Below are 16,852 nucleotides of genomic sequence, written 5' to 3' on the forward strand. Positions count from 1 at the left end.
GAGAAAAAAGCATGGTCAAAAGCCCTGTAATGACAAGGAGCAAGACAAGTACAAAGGACGAAAAGGTGGCCAGCATGGCTGAAGCAGAGTTACGCAGATCCTGGTAAAAGATGAGGCTGAGGGTGAGGATGAGTGAAGCGTTGTTAAGTGGTTTTATTTTTATCCTAGAAGCAATGGGAAGCCACGGAAAGAATGGGGAGAAGAGTGACCATCAGATGCGTGTTTCGAAATAAACCACTATGCCTTCAAGACGGGTAACAGATTAGAGAGGGGCCAAAACAGAGGTGGGCAGAGAAGAATGGAGGCTATTGTAGAAATTTCAGGCAAGATAAAGTATGGAAAGAAATGGAAAGAAGTAAACAGACTCAAGAGATACTCAAACAGTAAGAGTAATAAAACTTGTTGACAGTAACCAGGAGAGGGAGTTATTAAAGATCACTCCTCATTTTCTAGACTTCATAATTGGAAAGACAATGGAGTCACTCACTGAAATAAGGAGCAAAGAAAGATGAACATTTGTTTTTTTGTTTTGTTTTTGGTTTTCATTTTTTGGGGGGATGGAGTGAGGGGAAAATCAATTTAGTTCTGAGAGAATCCTTTAATATATTCAAGAGAGGGTGCCAACTAGAGAGCAAGATATACGGGCCTAGAGCACAGAGATAGAAAAGCTGTCATCTTTAGCCTAGAAAAGTAGCTAACTATAATCCCCAAATATTCAAGACTTTGACCATGTGGATTTAATTAAAACAAAAGCTGAGAGAGAATATGGCAGTAATATTTCATCAGCTAAAACAAAAGTTGCTAGGCACCACGGGGAATACAGAGTTTTTTAAAATCTTGGTTCAATAGTACAGTAATTATGTCACTAATCATACAGTATTTTAAAGTTTTAGCAGGGCTGCCGAACATTGTTGGGAATGTTTTATACCTGCGCTGTCCGATAAAGTAGCCACTTAGCTACATGTGAGCATCTGCTGAGCAGATGCTGAGCATCTGAAATATGACTGGTGTGACTGAGGAACTGAATTTTTAATCTTAGTTTATTTTAACCAATTTAAATAGCCACACGTGGCTAGTGGCTACAGTATTAGAGCTGGTTTAGAACTTCTTTATCTACTTCATCTAACCCCCAACAACTACCCTGGCAAATTAACTGAGACTGGTGCTGGGTGACAGAGGGGCTAGAGCACTAGAAACCTTCATTCCATCTGCCCAATATATTATCTGAATTTTAATTTCAAGTATATTACTTGTATAATTAAACAGATTTTTAATTTTAAAAGTAATTAATATATGCCACACAGAAAAATAGGAAATGCAGAAAGAACAAAATAAAAAGAATCTGTAAATCTATCTTAAAGAAATAATTTATAATTAATATTTACTCATATATGAAGAGGATCTATATTTTTAACCCTTTTGTTAGAAGTACTTGAAGCACAATGGCCCAAGTTATTCTCTGAGTTTTATCACATAACTTGTCTCCCCCATACCCGTCTCCAAACACCTTGGAAATCCTTTTACACAGCCACTATCTCTAGAACTTAATCTTGAAACTGCCAAAAATAAACACTTATAGTCCACTCGCCTGTCTCCCTTTATTACCATCACCCTTTGTCACTAATGTCACACACTTTAATTGGAACCCAATCTCTACCCCACAATGTCATGAAATCATTTAGTCACTATCATGAGTACAAGCTTTGGAATAGAGTAACTTGGGTTGTGAGTCTGTGGTTCTCCTTTTACAGCATGGGTGACCTTGGACTAATTACTTCTGCTGGTTTGTATACTTGTTTCTTCACTTGTTGATAGAAAATAAGAATAATTAACATATAGTATCTATAAATCATAATGCCTAGCCGGAGTAGCACTTAATAAACAATAACTATTATGGACTTAGCACTGCTCTAGATGCCCTGGTGGTAGCACTCAAACAAACCAGATAGGGGGCCTGGCCATCCTAGAGGATACATGGCTGACTTAACCTCCAGGGACTCTTTCCAACTGGGATTTGAATTCCTGATCCATCCCTTATTAGGTGTGTGACCTTATACAAAGCACTTTATCTAAAATTTCAATTTCTTCATTTCTAACATAGGTAATATTATCTGTTCTATCCACTTGATATGGCTAGAATAAAACTAAAATGAGTATAACGAAAGTGCTTTGTAAATAATCATATGCTAAATAAACAGAAGGTATTAAACAAAGAGTAACATATTCCTGTTCTCCCAGACAAAACTTTTCAACCAGTGTGCCAAGAATGAGTTACAGATGTGCTAAAATATTGACTGCCCCCTCAGCCTTCAGAGAACCAGGGAGAGCCTGGATATAGTCTGCCATACAAATATAATCATTTTCTATGTGTGCCATGATGCAGAAAAACTTGGAAACCTTGCTCTAAAATACTATCTCATGGTAGCAGAAACTGGAATTGGCTCACTGACTCTCTCCTCTGCATGACTCAGGCTTCATCACAAGTTCCACTGTTCCTGTGATCCTGCTTCAAAATCAGTGCCTCACAGCTCCCTAAAGGGCCAAAGAAGATCAAGGAGGTGTTAAGTCCAATGCTAACAGAGATATACAAAAATGAAACAAAATGAGAAATTCTTAGATGGGAATATGGCAAAGATATTGCCATATTTTCACAAAAGATTAGAACAATTTCCAGTAACACCGGTCTATGACCACTGTAAGATAAAGGTTTAGAAGTCATGGAGAAGAGGAGAATCAGAGATAGAAAAGAGAAAAGAAAAAGGAAAAAGAAAATATATACTTTCGTAGAGAACAGTTGAGAATCTGCAAGAGCTATTCAGTGGCTTCCCTGTCTGCCTAAAGCTAGTAGACCAAAGACAGCAAGATTATTTTCAGATTCTTCTGTTTTATAGTCTTTTTTATACATACTAGAACTAATGCTGCTGCATAGTTTTAGACTGTCATGGTCCCTAAATCATCATCTTTCATTATGTAGAACTACTCTTTCCAGTCTGTACGTACATGGTTAGTTTTTTCATACATAGCCATATCATCTTAAATTCCCTGTTGAATTTATTATTCCTTCCTTCATCCTGAGTATTCCTTTCTCCATCCCAAATTTACCATTCTCAAATGTATTTATACCTCCAGAATCAAATGTTAACTGTTTGGTATGGTGTCAGCTACAGTCTATCTTCTGACTCTGTCATTACCTTTTTAGAAACAAACAAATTTAGCATAATCCTCTCTTTATAAAAATATGTTTTCTACTCCCCCAAGTGAGAATGCTAGACAGCAGGAAGTTCTTTCACTTTGTGACAGGGATCTAGTTGCTCTACATGTCTCCTCAAGTTCTAACACTCTATGAAACAAGTGTCACTCTTACAAAGGTTTATTACTTAAACCTTTTTCTCATTTTCCACTTTTTATGTCATAAACACACATACGCTCCACATACATACAGATTTATATCTATCCTGATGGTAAAACTCTACCAAATAATACTCCATAAGGTTTCTCCAAGTTCACTTCTTTTTGTCATACTTTTAGGTTTGACATTCAACAAGGTGTTCACCTACTGAAGATTAATAAGGGAAAAGATATTCTTTTCTAAACAGCTGATAGAGAATAAGATGAGATATCCCGAAGTCATGCCAAAAACAATGTGAAGGAAACATGGCAGAAGCAGTCTAGAGTGGTCATTAAGAATTCAGACTGGAGTCAAACAACCTCTACCAGTGTAATTTTGAGCACATTACTTTGGCCTCAGTTATTCACTTAGTTTCCATTTCTTCATCTATAAAATGGGGATTTTAGCCATCCTGTAAAAGTTGCTGTGAGGATTAGATTCGGTAATCATGTAAAGCAGTTAGCATAAGGCCCGGCACACAGTAAGCAAACAAACGTTAACTGTTTGGTACGGTGTCAGCTATAACCTATCTTCTGACTTTGTCATTACCTTTTTAGAAACTAATTTAGCATAATCTTCTTTTATAAAAATATGTTTTTTACTCCCCCAAGTGAGGATGCTAGACAGCAGGAAGTTCTTTTACTTTGTGAGAGGAACCTGGTTGCTCTACATGTCTCTTCAAGTTCTAACATTCTTTGAAACAAGTGTCAAACATTTTAGAACTTCAACTCTCAACCAATAAGCACTTCACAAACAAATCAGTAAGTTCAAGCACACACTCTAAACCCGTATTACATTTGGAGGGGCACTAGCTTTCTTTACATGGAAGAACAATCATTAAACTACTTACTATAGAATACAGAGAATGGGGATGACTAGAGAGAGAAGCAGCAACATACCAAAAGTTTATTATGAACCACGCTACTAAAACATCTTATTCCTAGCAAAGCCAAGGTCCAAAGTAATGCCTCAAGTGAAAATCAAGAAAATGAAAGCAAAGGATAACCAAAATTTAATTTTTTTATTTTGAACTGTACCAAGTAGGATAGTGATATTTAATCAGTATTAAATAATAAACACACTAATTTATAATCCATTAGATTTCCACAGCATTGGTCACAAACAGCCATCCCTAAAAAGAAACCTCAAAACCACAAATCAGGAACTAAGTTAAGTAGGCAGTCTTACTTCCTTCTCTAAGTCTAGGAAGGAATTCAGAAACAGAGATGTTTTGAAGTAGTTAAGTAAGAGATTTCAGTTTAAACCTAGAATCTCTGCATTCTACTCTCCCAATACAAGCTATTTACGGTTTGAAAAATTAACAGCTCTGCAAAAAGTTGTCATTAACTTGAACATGACACTAAGGAACAGTTTTTAATCTGGAGGTTACGTATCTTTTTTGAGAATTTGATTTTTTTTAATGGACAATCACCCCTAACAACCCCCCGCCCAATGCACTCAAACAAAACTCTGCACATAATTTAAAAGGTAGGGATGAGGAAGACCCCTGAAAGTTAGACTTCTTCTAGACCATGGACACCAAGGCATAACCCATGATTAAGGCAAACTAATTTATCAATTTGAAAAGGAATGGATGTAACTGCGCAGAGATTTTAATCCAAAAAATAAAATTAGAAATATTTTCTATTTTCTCAGGTAATGAGTGTTAGATGTGGTCAGGAAAGGGTGCTGGTCATGTTGAGCAAGGAAAACAAAAAACTATAGGACAAACAAGAAAAGTAGAGTTAAAGCAGTACTGACACACAGTCCACTGTAGTCACTCTAAGATCGCAGCAATGAAATGGCCTGAAGCCTTAACACAAGACTGTTTTAATATAACCAATTCAGGTGTACATTTCCATGCCAATGAAGTTAATGAAATGACTAATGTTAGCACGCCCTCTTAGGTCAAAGCACAAGTTTATGAAAAGTTCTGTAAATATTCCATTTTTCCTTATCAGATAAGAACCGAGTTAGATGGAGCGCCTGGGTGGCTCAGTGGTTAAGCATCCAACTCTTCCTCGGTTTGACTCAGGTCATGATCTCGCTGTGGTGGGAGCACCCAGAGTCCGGCTCTGAGTACTGAGCCTGTATGAGACACTCTCTCCCCATCGCTCTTAGCCCCTCCCCCACTCGTGCACGCACTCTCGCTTACTCTTTCTCTCTCTCTCTTTCAAGGTAAATAAACTTAAAAAAGAAAAAAGAACCACGTAAGACAAATCATGTACTTTAATCTAGGAGAAAACAAAGGGAGAGAACAGAAATCCTAACGGGGTGTCTTAAGGATCCGTGGGTAGTGTGAACTATAAACTTTTTAAGATGTATGGGTACAAGAGGGAGATGAAAACAAAACAAAGGAAGTAATAAAATAAAAGGGAAAAGCGTCTAGAAGCTGCTCTTTAAAAAAAAAAGGGGGGGGGGAAAGCCTTTCCTTTTCCTAGACACGTAAACAGTAACTTGGCAAAAAGGAACGGATGAGAAGACGACAGCAGGACTTCCTTCCCAAACTCCAGCATTCCTTGGCCGTCCTCGCAAGCACAGTCAGACTTGGGACATTTCTTAGGCAAGGCTCCTCCCTGCACCATTGCCCACTGAACCTCTCGGAGGGACTACCACTATCTCCGATTCCTCTCACTGCGGGAGAGAGGAAGTAGAGGATGCAGTGAGCGGAGAAGAAAAATAAAGACTGGACACCAAACCTGAAGGTGGCCCACCCCGAGACTTAGTCTAGAAAGACCTGGATCTTGCCACCCACTTTCCCACGTAATGCATGCAAAGAGGGGGCGCAGCCCAGCAAGGGCCCAGTTTTCCCTTTCCACCGGCTGTTTCCGGGACACCGGGGGTCGGGGCAGAAACCAAATGTCGAATAGTTGGGCAAATATGTCACGACTAGGGACAGAAGTGTCTAGTGAAAGTCTGGAATGGCAAGCTCCACAGGCAACGTGTCCACCCCGCCAATTAACTCAGACCGGCCTTCTTCCCCCCCTCCCTCCCCGCTTCTTTCCCGGCGGGCCAGCTCCGCCCTCACCTGTCTGCAGCGAACCCGGCAGCTCTCACGTCGAGGATTATCCTTGCCACTGCTCTCTGGAATAGCCTCAAATCTGGCAAGAAGTGAGCGGAAACGCGACCTGGGCCTTTTCCTTCTTCCCTTCCCCCACGCACCTCAGATCCTCGGGGGCGGGGAACAACTGCAGCTGTCACAGCCTCACACTGACCAACCGCCGAGGACACTCAGACCTGCGGCCGCTCAACCCGGCCTGCAGCACCAGCACAGAAAGCGGCGGAGCCGGAAGTGAGGAGACCGGAAGTAGCGTTGTCCTTGGCCCTGGACAGCCTCTCTCTCCCTCGATCTGGCCCGCCCAAGCCACATCTCGATGGTGCCAGCGCACCTCCCTTGAGGCCTCCTCCGCCCCACTCCTGAAGGCTGGCCCCGCCCCTCCCGTTGCGGCCCTAGCAACCACATCCGGGGCTCCGCCGGCGCCGTTGCCCGGGTAATTTTCTGGCTGCGGCCGGATCACCGAGGGGTGTGCGCGCGGGTCTCGTTGCACCCGCCGGAGCTGGAAGCTTTGCGGAAGGGCGCGCGGGCCTGGTCTTGAGTGGTCGGAGGTGTCCAGAAGCCCTCAGCATCCCTTCTTTCTTACTCATACACCCCAGCCTCACGCGTTAGGCGTCCCCCCAGCAGACGGTGAGCCGGCGGCGGGAGGGTGGAGGTGGACAGAGCTCGCCGCCACGCATACCACAGGAAAGCCAAAGCTTCTTTCTCAGCAGCCGGAGAGCACGTAGAAGGTTGTTTCAGTCCCGCGGCGGGTGGGAAGGTGGAGGGATTGCGGGTTAAGGGAACAGACTGGATGGGAGCGCCTCACCCTCGCGTCCCCAGTGCCTGGAGCGCCCCACTCCGGCCGTGTCACTCACGCCCACCCACTTAAGGAAGACCAGACCCCCAAGCCTGGCATCCCTGAGTTCTTGTCACTTGCTGTTTTTGCGATCACTTTCTGCACTGCTCGCTCGCTGACGGTGGATCCCGGATACTTTTCTTCTTGCTCCTCTTGCTTTATCCATATGGCTGATTTCTGCTTTCTGTGTCCCTCCCATTTCTTCTTAAGTAGATTACTGCCCTCTCTACGGAAACCTCAGAACAATCCTTTTTTCTCAGAGCTCTTTGTAGTTTACTAAGTTGAGACCCCACCCACATACATCCCCCTTCAAGGTTCTGGACTGCATTTCCTTTGACAGCCGTGGGTGCTCATTTTTACTGCCATTTCACTTGTAGAAATGCGAAAGGGTAACTGCATTCCGTGGGCTTTACCATTCTTTAGACCGTACTTCTTACCTTCTTTGTCATATTAGTTGGTACATTTTTAATGGCTAAGTGCTCAAAGACAATTCTGCCCTTACAAATTCTAGGGAGTTTCAGCATAGTGAATCGTATATCTCTGTACAAATACCTTCCCCATATCCATGAATAGTAAATACCCACGACAACATAAATATTTCAGAAGTAAATAACAATATTTATCACCTGAGATCTCCAGGACACTTACTCCAATAAAAACAGTGCTCAAGTCCAAAAACGTAAATCTATGTATAAAGGACCTTTATCTTAAGTGGCTGTCCCTAACAAAAGAGCAAATGTATATGTCAGTTCACTCAAACTGTGACTTCAGTTCTATAGCCCACTGTGGATTTTTTCTGTTTAGAGCCATCCTGTTAGTCTTTTCAATTATAAGAAAAAGGTCCCAATCTAGAACAATTACTGCTGTTCTTGTATAGGAACAGAATGGAACATAGTAGCAAAGTACAAATATTCTTACATTTCCTGAAGGGTGGCTAGGAAGAGGTGCATGACAGCGCTCAGTGGTGGTTGAGTGACGCGTACTGGGTTTGCAGGCGCCTTAAGGATTCCTGCCAGGTGTCTCCTGAGTTCAGGGATGCTTAGCTTCATTAAAATCAGTCTGTTAAATTGTTAGGCTCAGGGGTGGGTGGATGCATGTTTTAATTATTTGTTCTTAGCTGGATAGTTTCCTTGGCAGTGCTGCGGTTTTGCTAGAGATTCTGATGGACTTGAAACTCATGCTAATTTCTGTTTAGTGAAGTGCTGTTAATCATGTTAGGTACTCTAGTCAGTGCATTTCTGGTACTGTGCATGATTAGTCCTCATACATAGGGCAAGGCCACACACGGGATTAATCTTCCCGTGATTTCTGCTGCCCTGAGAGAAATCAGAATGTAGGTTGGCTCGAAGAAAACACTGGAAGCTACTTCAGCTGGTGATGGAAGACAATGAAATTCTGTAAACTTTATTTTGGAAAAAGGAAGCAGAAGCTGGTATTTTTTTTATTTGGGTGAAATTCTTGAATCTAACAAAGATCTTATTAAATATAACTCTGCTTAGATGGAGACCTGCCTTCTTCCTTCCTTTCTCTCTTTTCTCTCTCTCTCTCTCTCTCTCTCTCTCTCTCTCTCTCTCTCTCTCTCTCTTTTTCTTTGCCTTAGAGTTTGGGGAATTCTGCCTGCCCATTCTCTTTAGGAAAAATAGAAGATTACTATTTCCTCTAAATTGGCATCTATCTTTTGAGAGGTAAGAAAAAAGATAGTAGTTGTCTGCCATGCATGCTTGTGATATGGGGATTATCTACTGATTTACCTTTGTACTGGTATTGGCTCTTACTCAGCTTTTGAAAACTCAGGTGCCGTTTTTTCACTTGGCTCCTGGGGAACTCCGACAGTGTATATTTCATTTATTTACCAGGAAGGAAAGAAGGCAACAGGTTAACTACTAGTATTCCTTTCTGAATGAATTAAATGTGCACACAACTTTCTTTGCTTTAGATGTTGAATACTGTATATTGTTTACAAATATTATTTCTCAAGAGAAAGTAAAAGGTACTATCTGAAATCTTTTCTAGAGGGATTCTGGTAATGTCACAATAATTTTATCACTATCATCAGTTCTCTTTTCATGGAGACATATTTAGTTAATGATTGCACAGTGTAATTCTCTGGAAACAAACTCTCTGTTAGAGGATACTGATAAGAGGAATGTTTAAAAAGGCCCGTGAATAGTATTATCAGTAGAATATAAGAGTAGAAATTGCTTTAACTACAAAGAGAAAAAAATTGGAGTTTTGCATAATTCCATTATCTAGAATTAACGTTGAACATTTTGTCAATGTCTTTTTTTTCTATAACTATATCTTTTTTCTACATTTATTCAACAAGTTTTGTTAAGAACCTGCTGTTTGCTGAGCACCAGTCATGGTAAGAATAGCCCCGTCCTCATGTAACTTTCAGCATATGTTGGTTCTGTTGGCATACAGTTTTGTATTTTGCTTTTTTCACTTAATAGATCATGGAATTTTCTTCCAGTCATTAAATACTCTCCTTCAGTGGCTCAGTAGTATTTTAGCATATATATTTCTTAATTTATTTACCTAATCCTTTTTGCTACACATTTAGGTTTTTTCCCGTTTTGTCTGTCATTATAACAGTAGGAGGAATATTGTTTTATGGTAAAATTCTATGACTTCCGGTGACTCTCACTTTGTAGAGCTCCCTCCCCTTCGAACATGGTAGGATATCCTTCTCATCGTAATGTTCTATTGCATGTGCAAGGGATTTTGCAGAAGCAACCAGTTGACTTTAAGTTAATCAACAGGGAGATAATCTGGATGGGCCTAAACTGACGCGTGAGTCTTTTAAGAGCAGAAAGTTTTCTCCTGCTGGTTGTGCCAGAGAAGGCAGAGAGATTCAAAGCATGATGGAGATTTGACAGGAGGAAGGTTCTCTGTTGCTGAAATGAAAAGGGCTACAGTCAAGGACCTGAAGGAGGCCTCCAGGAGCTCAGAGCAGTCTCTGCTGACAGCCATCCAAAGCTCAGGGACCTCAGTTCTACAACAGAGAAGTTGAATTCTGCAAATAATCTGAATGAACTTGCAAGCAAATTCTTCTATAGAAACTCCAGATAAAAGTCCCATTTGACTAACATCTTGATTTCTGCCTTGTGAGATCCTAAGCAGAGGACTCAGTTGAGCTCACCTGGACTTCTAACCTGCAGAACCATGAGATAATAAGTGGGTATTGTTTTAAGTTACTAAATGCAGCAATAGGCAATTAATACCTTTGTAATCTAGATTATTTTTACATCTACAGTTATTCTTTGGGGATAAAATCCTAAAATCCACGTATGGGCTTGCTGGATAAAAGTGATGTGCAGTGTTTAGGTTTTTGTGTCATATTACTGATTTGTCCTTTGTAAGCTTTGTACCAGTTTAGATACTTCATCACAACCTATGTTATGCCCTGGCAAACACTAAATACTTCCATTCTGGTAGGCAAAAACAAAAAACAAAAACGTATCTCCTGGTTTGAAAGAAGATTTACATTTCTCTTATTACCAGTGGAATTGACTGTTGTTTTCTTTACTTGGAGTTCAGTTGGTAAAACTTTCCTTAGTTAGCTTTACTATTGACATAGAGAAAATAGTATCTAACATGCACAGTATTTTTCTGCTGTGATATTTTCAAGGAGAATGATTAGTAAGCATAATTGAGAGAATATGTACCTCTGAGAAATGTTAGCTACTTCCATTGCTCCCTGTAAGAACTATCCCAGCCGTTATACTGTGGGAGAATGGAAAATGTTAGCTTCCTTGGTTAAGCAGTATTGGTGCCTTATTCTTTTCTGGGGACAAAGTCTGGCTTGTCTGGCTTGGCATCAAAAATGCAGTTGTTTCAGTAATAAAGGTATACTGTATATTACCATGGAAAATCGTAGGTTTCACTACTGTTTCAGAAAGAAATATATACCGTTAACTCTCAGAAAACAACTAATATCTTCCTAAACAAACATCATTTTCAATTTGGTCAAGATAATCACTAATCTCTGTGTATATTTTATTGTTTTATTTGAGAGGAACTAGGGAGGAAATTCAAGTTACTTTTTCTGTCATCCTTGTAATTTGAGGGGATAGGGTTTATTTCTGACAAATGAAATAAGGCTGAAGGAAGAAAGGAAGGAAGGAAGAAAAGAAAGGAAAGAACAGAAGAAAGAAGGAAGGGAGAAGTTAGGAGAGTCCCTTTTTCTCTTGGAGAGTAGTCTTGCGCAGTTTTGTCTTAAAAAATGGGTTCTTGCTACCTCAATTTCTGAAGGTTGGTATCTTCCTAGTAAGAGCAAGATATTGTAAAATGTTCATTTTGAGGGGTGCCTGGGTGGCTCGGTCTGTTGAGCCTCTGACTCTTGGTTTTGGCTCAGGTCACAGGATCAAGCCCCTATGTCTGGCTCTGCACTGAGTGTGGAGCCTGTTTAGTTTCTCTCTCCCTCTCCCTCCCTCCCCCCCCCACCCTCTCTCCCACTCACATGCTTTCTCTCTAAAATAAAATTAAAAAAATTTTTTAAAAATACTTACTTTGAAGGAAGTATAGATTTACAGGGAATTACAGGGAGGTCCCATAAAAGAGGCAGTTTGTTTTTTTTGTTTTAGTTGAATGCTCAAAGCGTATTTACTCAGAAAGGTCAGCTCACCCTATCAGTGGGATATGGTTGCTATTTGTGTTCACAGAATTCATAAAGGCCTAGTCTTCTGTAGAGGTTTGATGTTGCTTCGTTGTTGTTGTTGTTGTTGTTGTTGTTGTTGTTGTCGTCAGGTTTGGAGAGGCATTGCAAATGCTGCTTTGGCGTGGTGCTGAGGACACCGAGTATACAACTATTATCAAAGGAGGCCACACCAGTGTGATTCAAAGACACTGTGATATAGTGTAATATAGTGAAAAGAATGATAGACTTTACATTAGAAAGCCTGGATTCTGGACTGCACTCAACCACATTTTAACTACATAAGCTTTGAAATTCCGTTTTATCTTCCTCCTGTGTTGTTTGGAATACAGGAAGTAAAGGTGTTTGGAAAATAAAGCCCTGGGCTATCATAATTATTATTAAGGCCTTTTTACAATAATAACAACAACAAAACTCCTTTATTGGTTGTAATTCCTATGATAAAAATTACTTCTTTTAGACAGCAAAGGCAGAGGAGTTTTGACAAAAAGTTTTCTCAAAAAATGTGCAAAAAATGCATATGACATCTTGAAACCTGGGAAAAGAGAAAAATCTAGAGGAATGGAGTGCCCACACTATACCACACAACAGTAACACCTCATCACATGAGCTTGTTACCTTGACCTGCAGGAGGCCTGAAGCCTGCAGATTCTGGTACAGTAGGTGCTACCTGGCAGGGTAGGGGCAAGCTTATCTGGTCGATATGACTGTTCTCACAGTACTGTTTGATTTAAGAAGATCTCTGCTTTCAGTATATATTTAAGGTGGGATTCTTGCTCCACTTTGCCAGTAGGATTTTGTAAAATCTTTGAACTGTGTAGATTGGCACAGCCAAAGGGACATTAGAAAATAATGATGACAAGATCATGACCAGACATTCACCAAACACTCTGTAAGGTGCTAAAATACTGTCTGAGCACTTTACACTCTCTCGTTGAATCTCATTGAATGTGCAAGGACCCTATTTGGTAGGGGCTGTAGTTACACCTATTTTATAAATAAGGAAGCTGAAGCTTCAAATGGTTAAGTAATCTTTCCAGGATCCCGTAAGTACTAAATGGCAGAATCACTTGTCAACTCAGGTGTGGCCAGCAGAGAGGCCCAGATCCTTACACTGCAGTAAGCTCTTTTTTTTTCTTTTTAAATAAATGGGGTTTTTTTTTAAACGTTTTTTATTTTATTTTTGAGAGAGAGAAAGTCAGCATGAGCAGGGGAGGGAGGGTCAGAGAGAGAGGGAGACACAGAATCTGAAGACAGGCTCCAGGCTCTGAGCTGGCAGCACAGAGCCCAATACGGGGCTCGGACCCACAAACCGCAAGATCTTGACCTGAGCTGAAGTCGGACGCTTAACCGACTGAGCCACCCAGGCGCCCCAGTAAGCTCTTTACTTTACAGATCAGGAAGTGGAGGTCCTGAGATGTTAAGTTAGACCCATGGTCACTCTCCTTCTTACTCTTAGTCTAGGGCTTTATCTGCATTATATCCTCTTAAGAATTTGCCTATTCTTATGCATTTTGTCAACTATCTCTGGCCTTTGTGCATCTGGCTAATATGTCAAGTTAATACAAAAGTTACTAGGTTTGTAAGCATTTACATAAAATAAGACTTAGATTTTTTAAAATTTGTGATAGAATCACTTGTTTTGATTTTTAGCAAAACCATTTCTATCAGACTCCTTCCTATAAAGGAGACACTGTCTTCCATGTGCTATTAAAAGTTGAACCTTGTGACTACTGTCTGACTATGTTTTTCTTTTAGTGGAGTCAGAGGGGGCAGGCTATGACTTCATGTGAAAAATAGCCACCAAAGATCTCTCCAGCATAATTTTTAGTTTTTTAATTTTGGTAAGTGCCCATTTTAAAAACAGATTAAGTTTGTCTGAATTATTTCGGAAGGATATATTACAAAGCATCCAAAGCAAGTGAGAATTCAAATGCATAGAGCAGAACTACAGGGCTTTTTACCGAGGTCGTTTAGGAGGTAAGCGTTTCTTCTGGAAGCTTTGGTTTTTATATTTTCAGAAACACAGTCCCATTCTTTTCGTTATTATTACAAGCATAACTAATTAGACTAATTAGTATAAATGTCCTTTTTGATATTCAATCGATACGTCATTGCTAAAATAGCTTGCTTTTTTTTTTTTTTTTTTTTTTACATTTTCAAGAGGCAGAAGATATACCATCAGGTCCTAGAAGGATTCTACCTTTCTTCTCCACCCTGAAGAGACTTGGAAATTAATGGGTAACATTTTGCATGAAAATTACTGAATGCTATTCCTTCTTATCTCTGAGGCCTTCTGTGGAGCATTAATAGGAGGTTGAGTGTGTGTGGATAAAATGGATCATCTTAAAGGATTGAAGTTCCAAAAATATATCGGCAGGACTGGACAGGTTTGACATAATGAGATTTCTATTTTAGCTTGACTTCTGGAACTCTGAATAAGCTATAAACTGAGCCGCACGAGCCCAGGGAAGGAAGTTTCTCTTCTAAAATATTCTAGCTGCATATAACACTTTTCTTATTCTGAACCTTTGAAAAAATATATTTACCCTCTCAATTTCTTGAGAATTAAGACTAAGAGACACTCACCAACTTTTAATATATGAAGCGGGATAGAAAGCAGCAATTTGTATCATTCTGGAAAGAACATTTAAAGAAACAGACACTAAAAAGACAAGAACTCTCTACATAAGCACCAGTTGAGATGGCAGAAGCTTCCGTGGACGCCTCAACTCTGCCCGTAACAGTGAAGAAAAAGAAGAGTTTATCCATTGAGGAAAAGATCGACATTATAAACGCAGTAGAAAGTGGCAAGAAAAAGGCAGAAATTGCCGCTGAATATGGAATAAAGAAAAATTCATTGTCTTCTATTATGAAGAATAAAGACAAAGTTCTAGAAGCCTTTGAGTCTCTGAGATTTGATCCAAAGAGAAAAAGACTGAGAACTGCTTTTTACACCGATCTGGAAGAGGCGTTAATGAGGTGGTATCGAATTGCTCAGTGTCTAAATGTACCAGTTAATGGCCCAATGTTGCGTCTAAAAGCTAATGATTTTGCACAGAAACTGGGACATAATGACTTTAAGTGCAGTAATGGTTGGCTGGATCGCTTTAAATCCAGGTATGGTTTAGTATTCAGAGCTCAACCTGTAGAAGCTACAGGTGTATCGGTAGACCCTTCAACTGTCTGGCACCAAAATGTACTTCCTTATTATTTAAATGATTATCATCCTAACAACGTTTTTAATATAAAAGAGACCGGGCTGCTTTATCGAATGTTACCTACAAATACATTTGCATTTAAAGGAGAAACGTGCTCAATTGGAAAGTTATGCAAAGACAGAATAACTCTAGTGGTTGGGACAAACATGGATGGCTCAGAGAAACTTCCTTTGCTTATCATTGGAAAACACAGAAATCCACATTGTTTCAAAGGTATAAAATCATTGCCTGTGTGTTATGAAGCTAACAGAATGGCATGGATGACTTCAGATGTATTTGAACAATGGATGCGGAAGCTAGATGAGAAATTTCAAGCCCAGCAACGAAGAGTGGTCATCTTTGTTGATTCTTTTCCTTCACATCCAGAGGTAAAGAACCTAAAGTCCATTGAGCTAGCATTCTTTCCATCATGTTTATCTTCCAAATTTATAGCTATGAAACAAGGCGTTATTAAAAGCCTTAAAATCAAATACCGACATTGTCTTATCAAAAAATTTTTAAGCTCTGTTGAAGGCAGCAAAGAATTTACATTTTCCCTACTAGATGCAGTTGATACTTTGCACCTTTGCTGGAGGGCTGTAACCCCTGAGACTATTGTTAAGAGCTATGAAGAGGCAGGATTCAAATCTCAAAAGGGAGAAAGTGACAAGACAGATGCAGAGGCAGACACTGGTCTTGATTTGGTTGCCCATGCCCAGGCAGCAGGCGTGGAATTTCCTGAAGGTTTATCTCTGGAAGAGTATGCTGCCCTCGATGATGATTTGGAGACCTGTGAAGCGGCACCGGAAGGTGATTCGGTATGGACCGAAGAGAGTAAATCAGATGAAACTGGTCTTTATGCTTCTGATGAAGAGGATGATGGTGGATCTCTAGGAACTGAACTCCCTTTACCATCAAAAAATGAGGCAATAACTGCTTTAGATACTCTTAAAAGTTTTCTTAGAAGTCAAGATATGAATGAGGAGCTTCATAATTCTTTAGCAGACCTTGAAATTTTTATTAACTCATCTAAATAATTATCTGTGGTATAACATCTTTTCCTAATGTATTTTACTAGATAAAGTATATAAAAGGAAACTACCACTTAAAAACAAAAAATTTTAAAACTAGCAATCTTTGGTGTAATTGCAAATGTCTTTGACCTGAATAGCAAAGTTTGACCTAGGTAGATTAAATAGAGAATAAGTAAATGAAAAATATGAATTTCAATTTAGCAAGGTTTTGTGGAGTAGAAAATGTATTACAGAGGCCTTGTACATGAAATATATGGTACATATGCCAAAAATAAAAAACTCTCCAGCTATTTGATTCATACAGGTTGAATTGGTGATTGCTATTTTCTTTTTTTTTAATGCAGATTATGTTCTAGAATATTTTAATTTATCTACCTCATCTAAGAAATAAAATATCTATTACTTAGATATTTATTTTTATAAAGACATATATTCTAGCCTTGTATCAAGTATTAATTTTAAATTATTTTTTTTATAACTAGCTTATCATGGTAAGAGGAAATTATGAAAAAGTACTGAAAATAAAATCTGACCCAACTATATACCAAACTGATTAAAAATATGTCTTAACTACTTTCCAGTTATTTCTGTATAAGGTCAAGTGAGAGACTATGACCTTATCAGATTCTTTTTGTCATCTGTAACAAGAAGATGATATAGTTTCTCTCTAAATATGTATA

The 16,852-nt window shown here is 39.5% G+C and overlaps 2 protein-coding genes across 11 annotated transcripts in view; one reads left to right on the plus strand and one right to left on the minus strand.

Moving 5' to 3' along the window:
* ARFIP1 (ADP ribosylation factor interacting protein 1) overlaps positions 1–6,785 on the minus strand; it is a 117,744-nt gene extending 110,959 nt beyond the window's left edge. For 3 of the 5 annotated variants that reach the window (XM_029940001.1, XM_029940019.1, XM_029939990.1), the window contains exon 1: positions 6,417–6,784. The gene's annotated coding sequence lies outside the window, so the exon portion shown is untranslated. Of the gene's footprint in view, positions 1–6,416 lie in introns of all 5 variants that reach the window. The other 2 variants (XM_029940010.1, XM_029939995.1) reach the window with 2 other exon arrangements.
* A 75-nt stretch (positions 6,786–6,860) lies between these two features.
* Positions 6,861–16,473, plus strand: TIGD4 (tigger transposable element derived 4). 6 transcript variants are annotated; one of them, XM_029940067.1, is made up of 2 exons: positions 6,861–6,879; positions 14,103–16,473. In XM_029940067.1, exon 2 carries the CDS (start codon positions 14,643–14,645, stop codon positions 16,173–16,175), a length of 1,533 nt encoding a protein of 510 aa, XP_029795927.1. In that variant the 5' UTR covers positions 6,861–6,879; positions 14,103–14,642; the 3' UTR covers positions 16,176–16,473. The 6 variants fall into 6 exon arrangements, with proteins under 6 accessions (XP_029795927.1, XP_029795889.1, XP_029795897.1 ...); XM_029940029.1 differs by lacking the exon at positions 6,861–6,879 and adding an exon at positions 6,906–7,174; XM_029940037.1 differs by lacking the exon at positions 6,861–6,879 and adding an exon at positions 6,906–7,174 and having other exon boundaries at positions 14,109–16,473.
* The last annotated feature ends 379 nt before the right edge of the window (positions 16,474–16,852 follow it).

The sequence above is a fragment of the Suricata suricatta genome, chromosome 1 (assembly GCF_006229205.1).
Source record: "Suricata suricatta isolate VVHF042 chromosome 1, meerkat_22Aug2017_6uvM2_HiC, whole genome shotgun sequence".
In the NCBI taxonomy this organism is placed as follows: Eukaryota; Metazoa; Chordata; class Mammalia; order Carnivora; family Herpestidae; genus Suricata; species Suricata suricatta.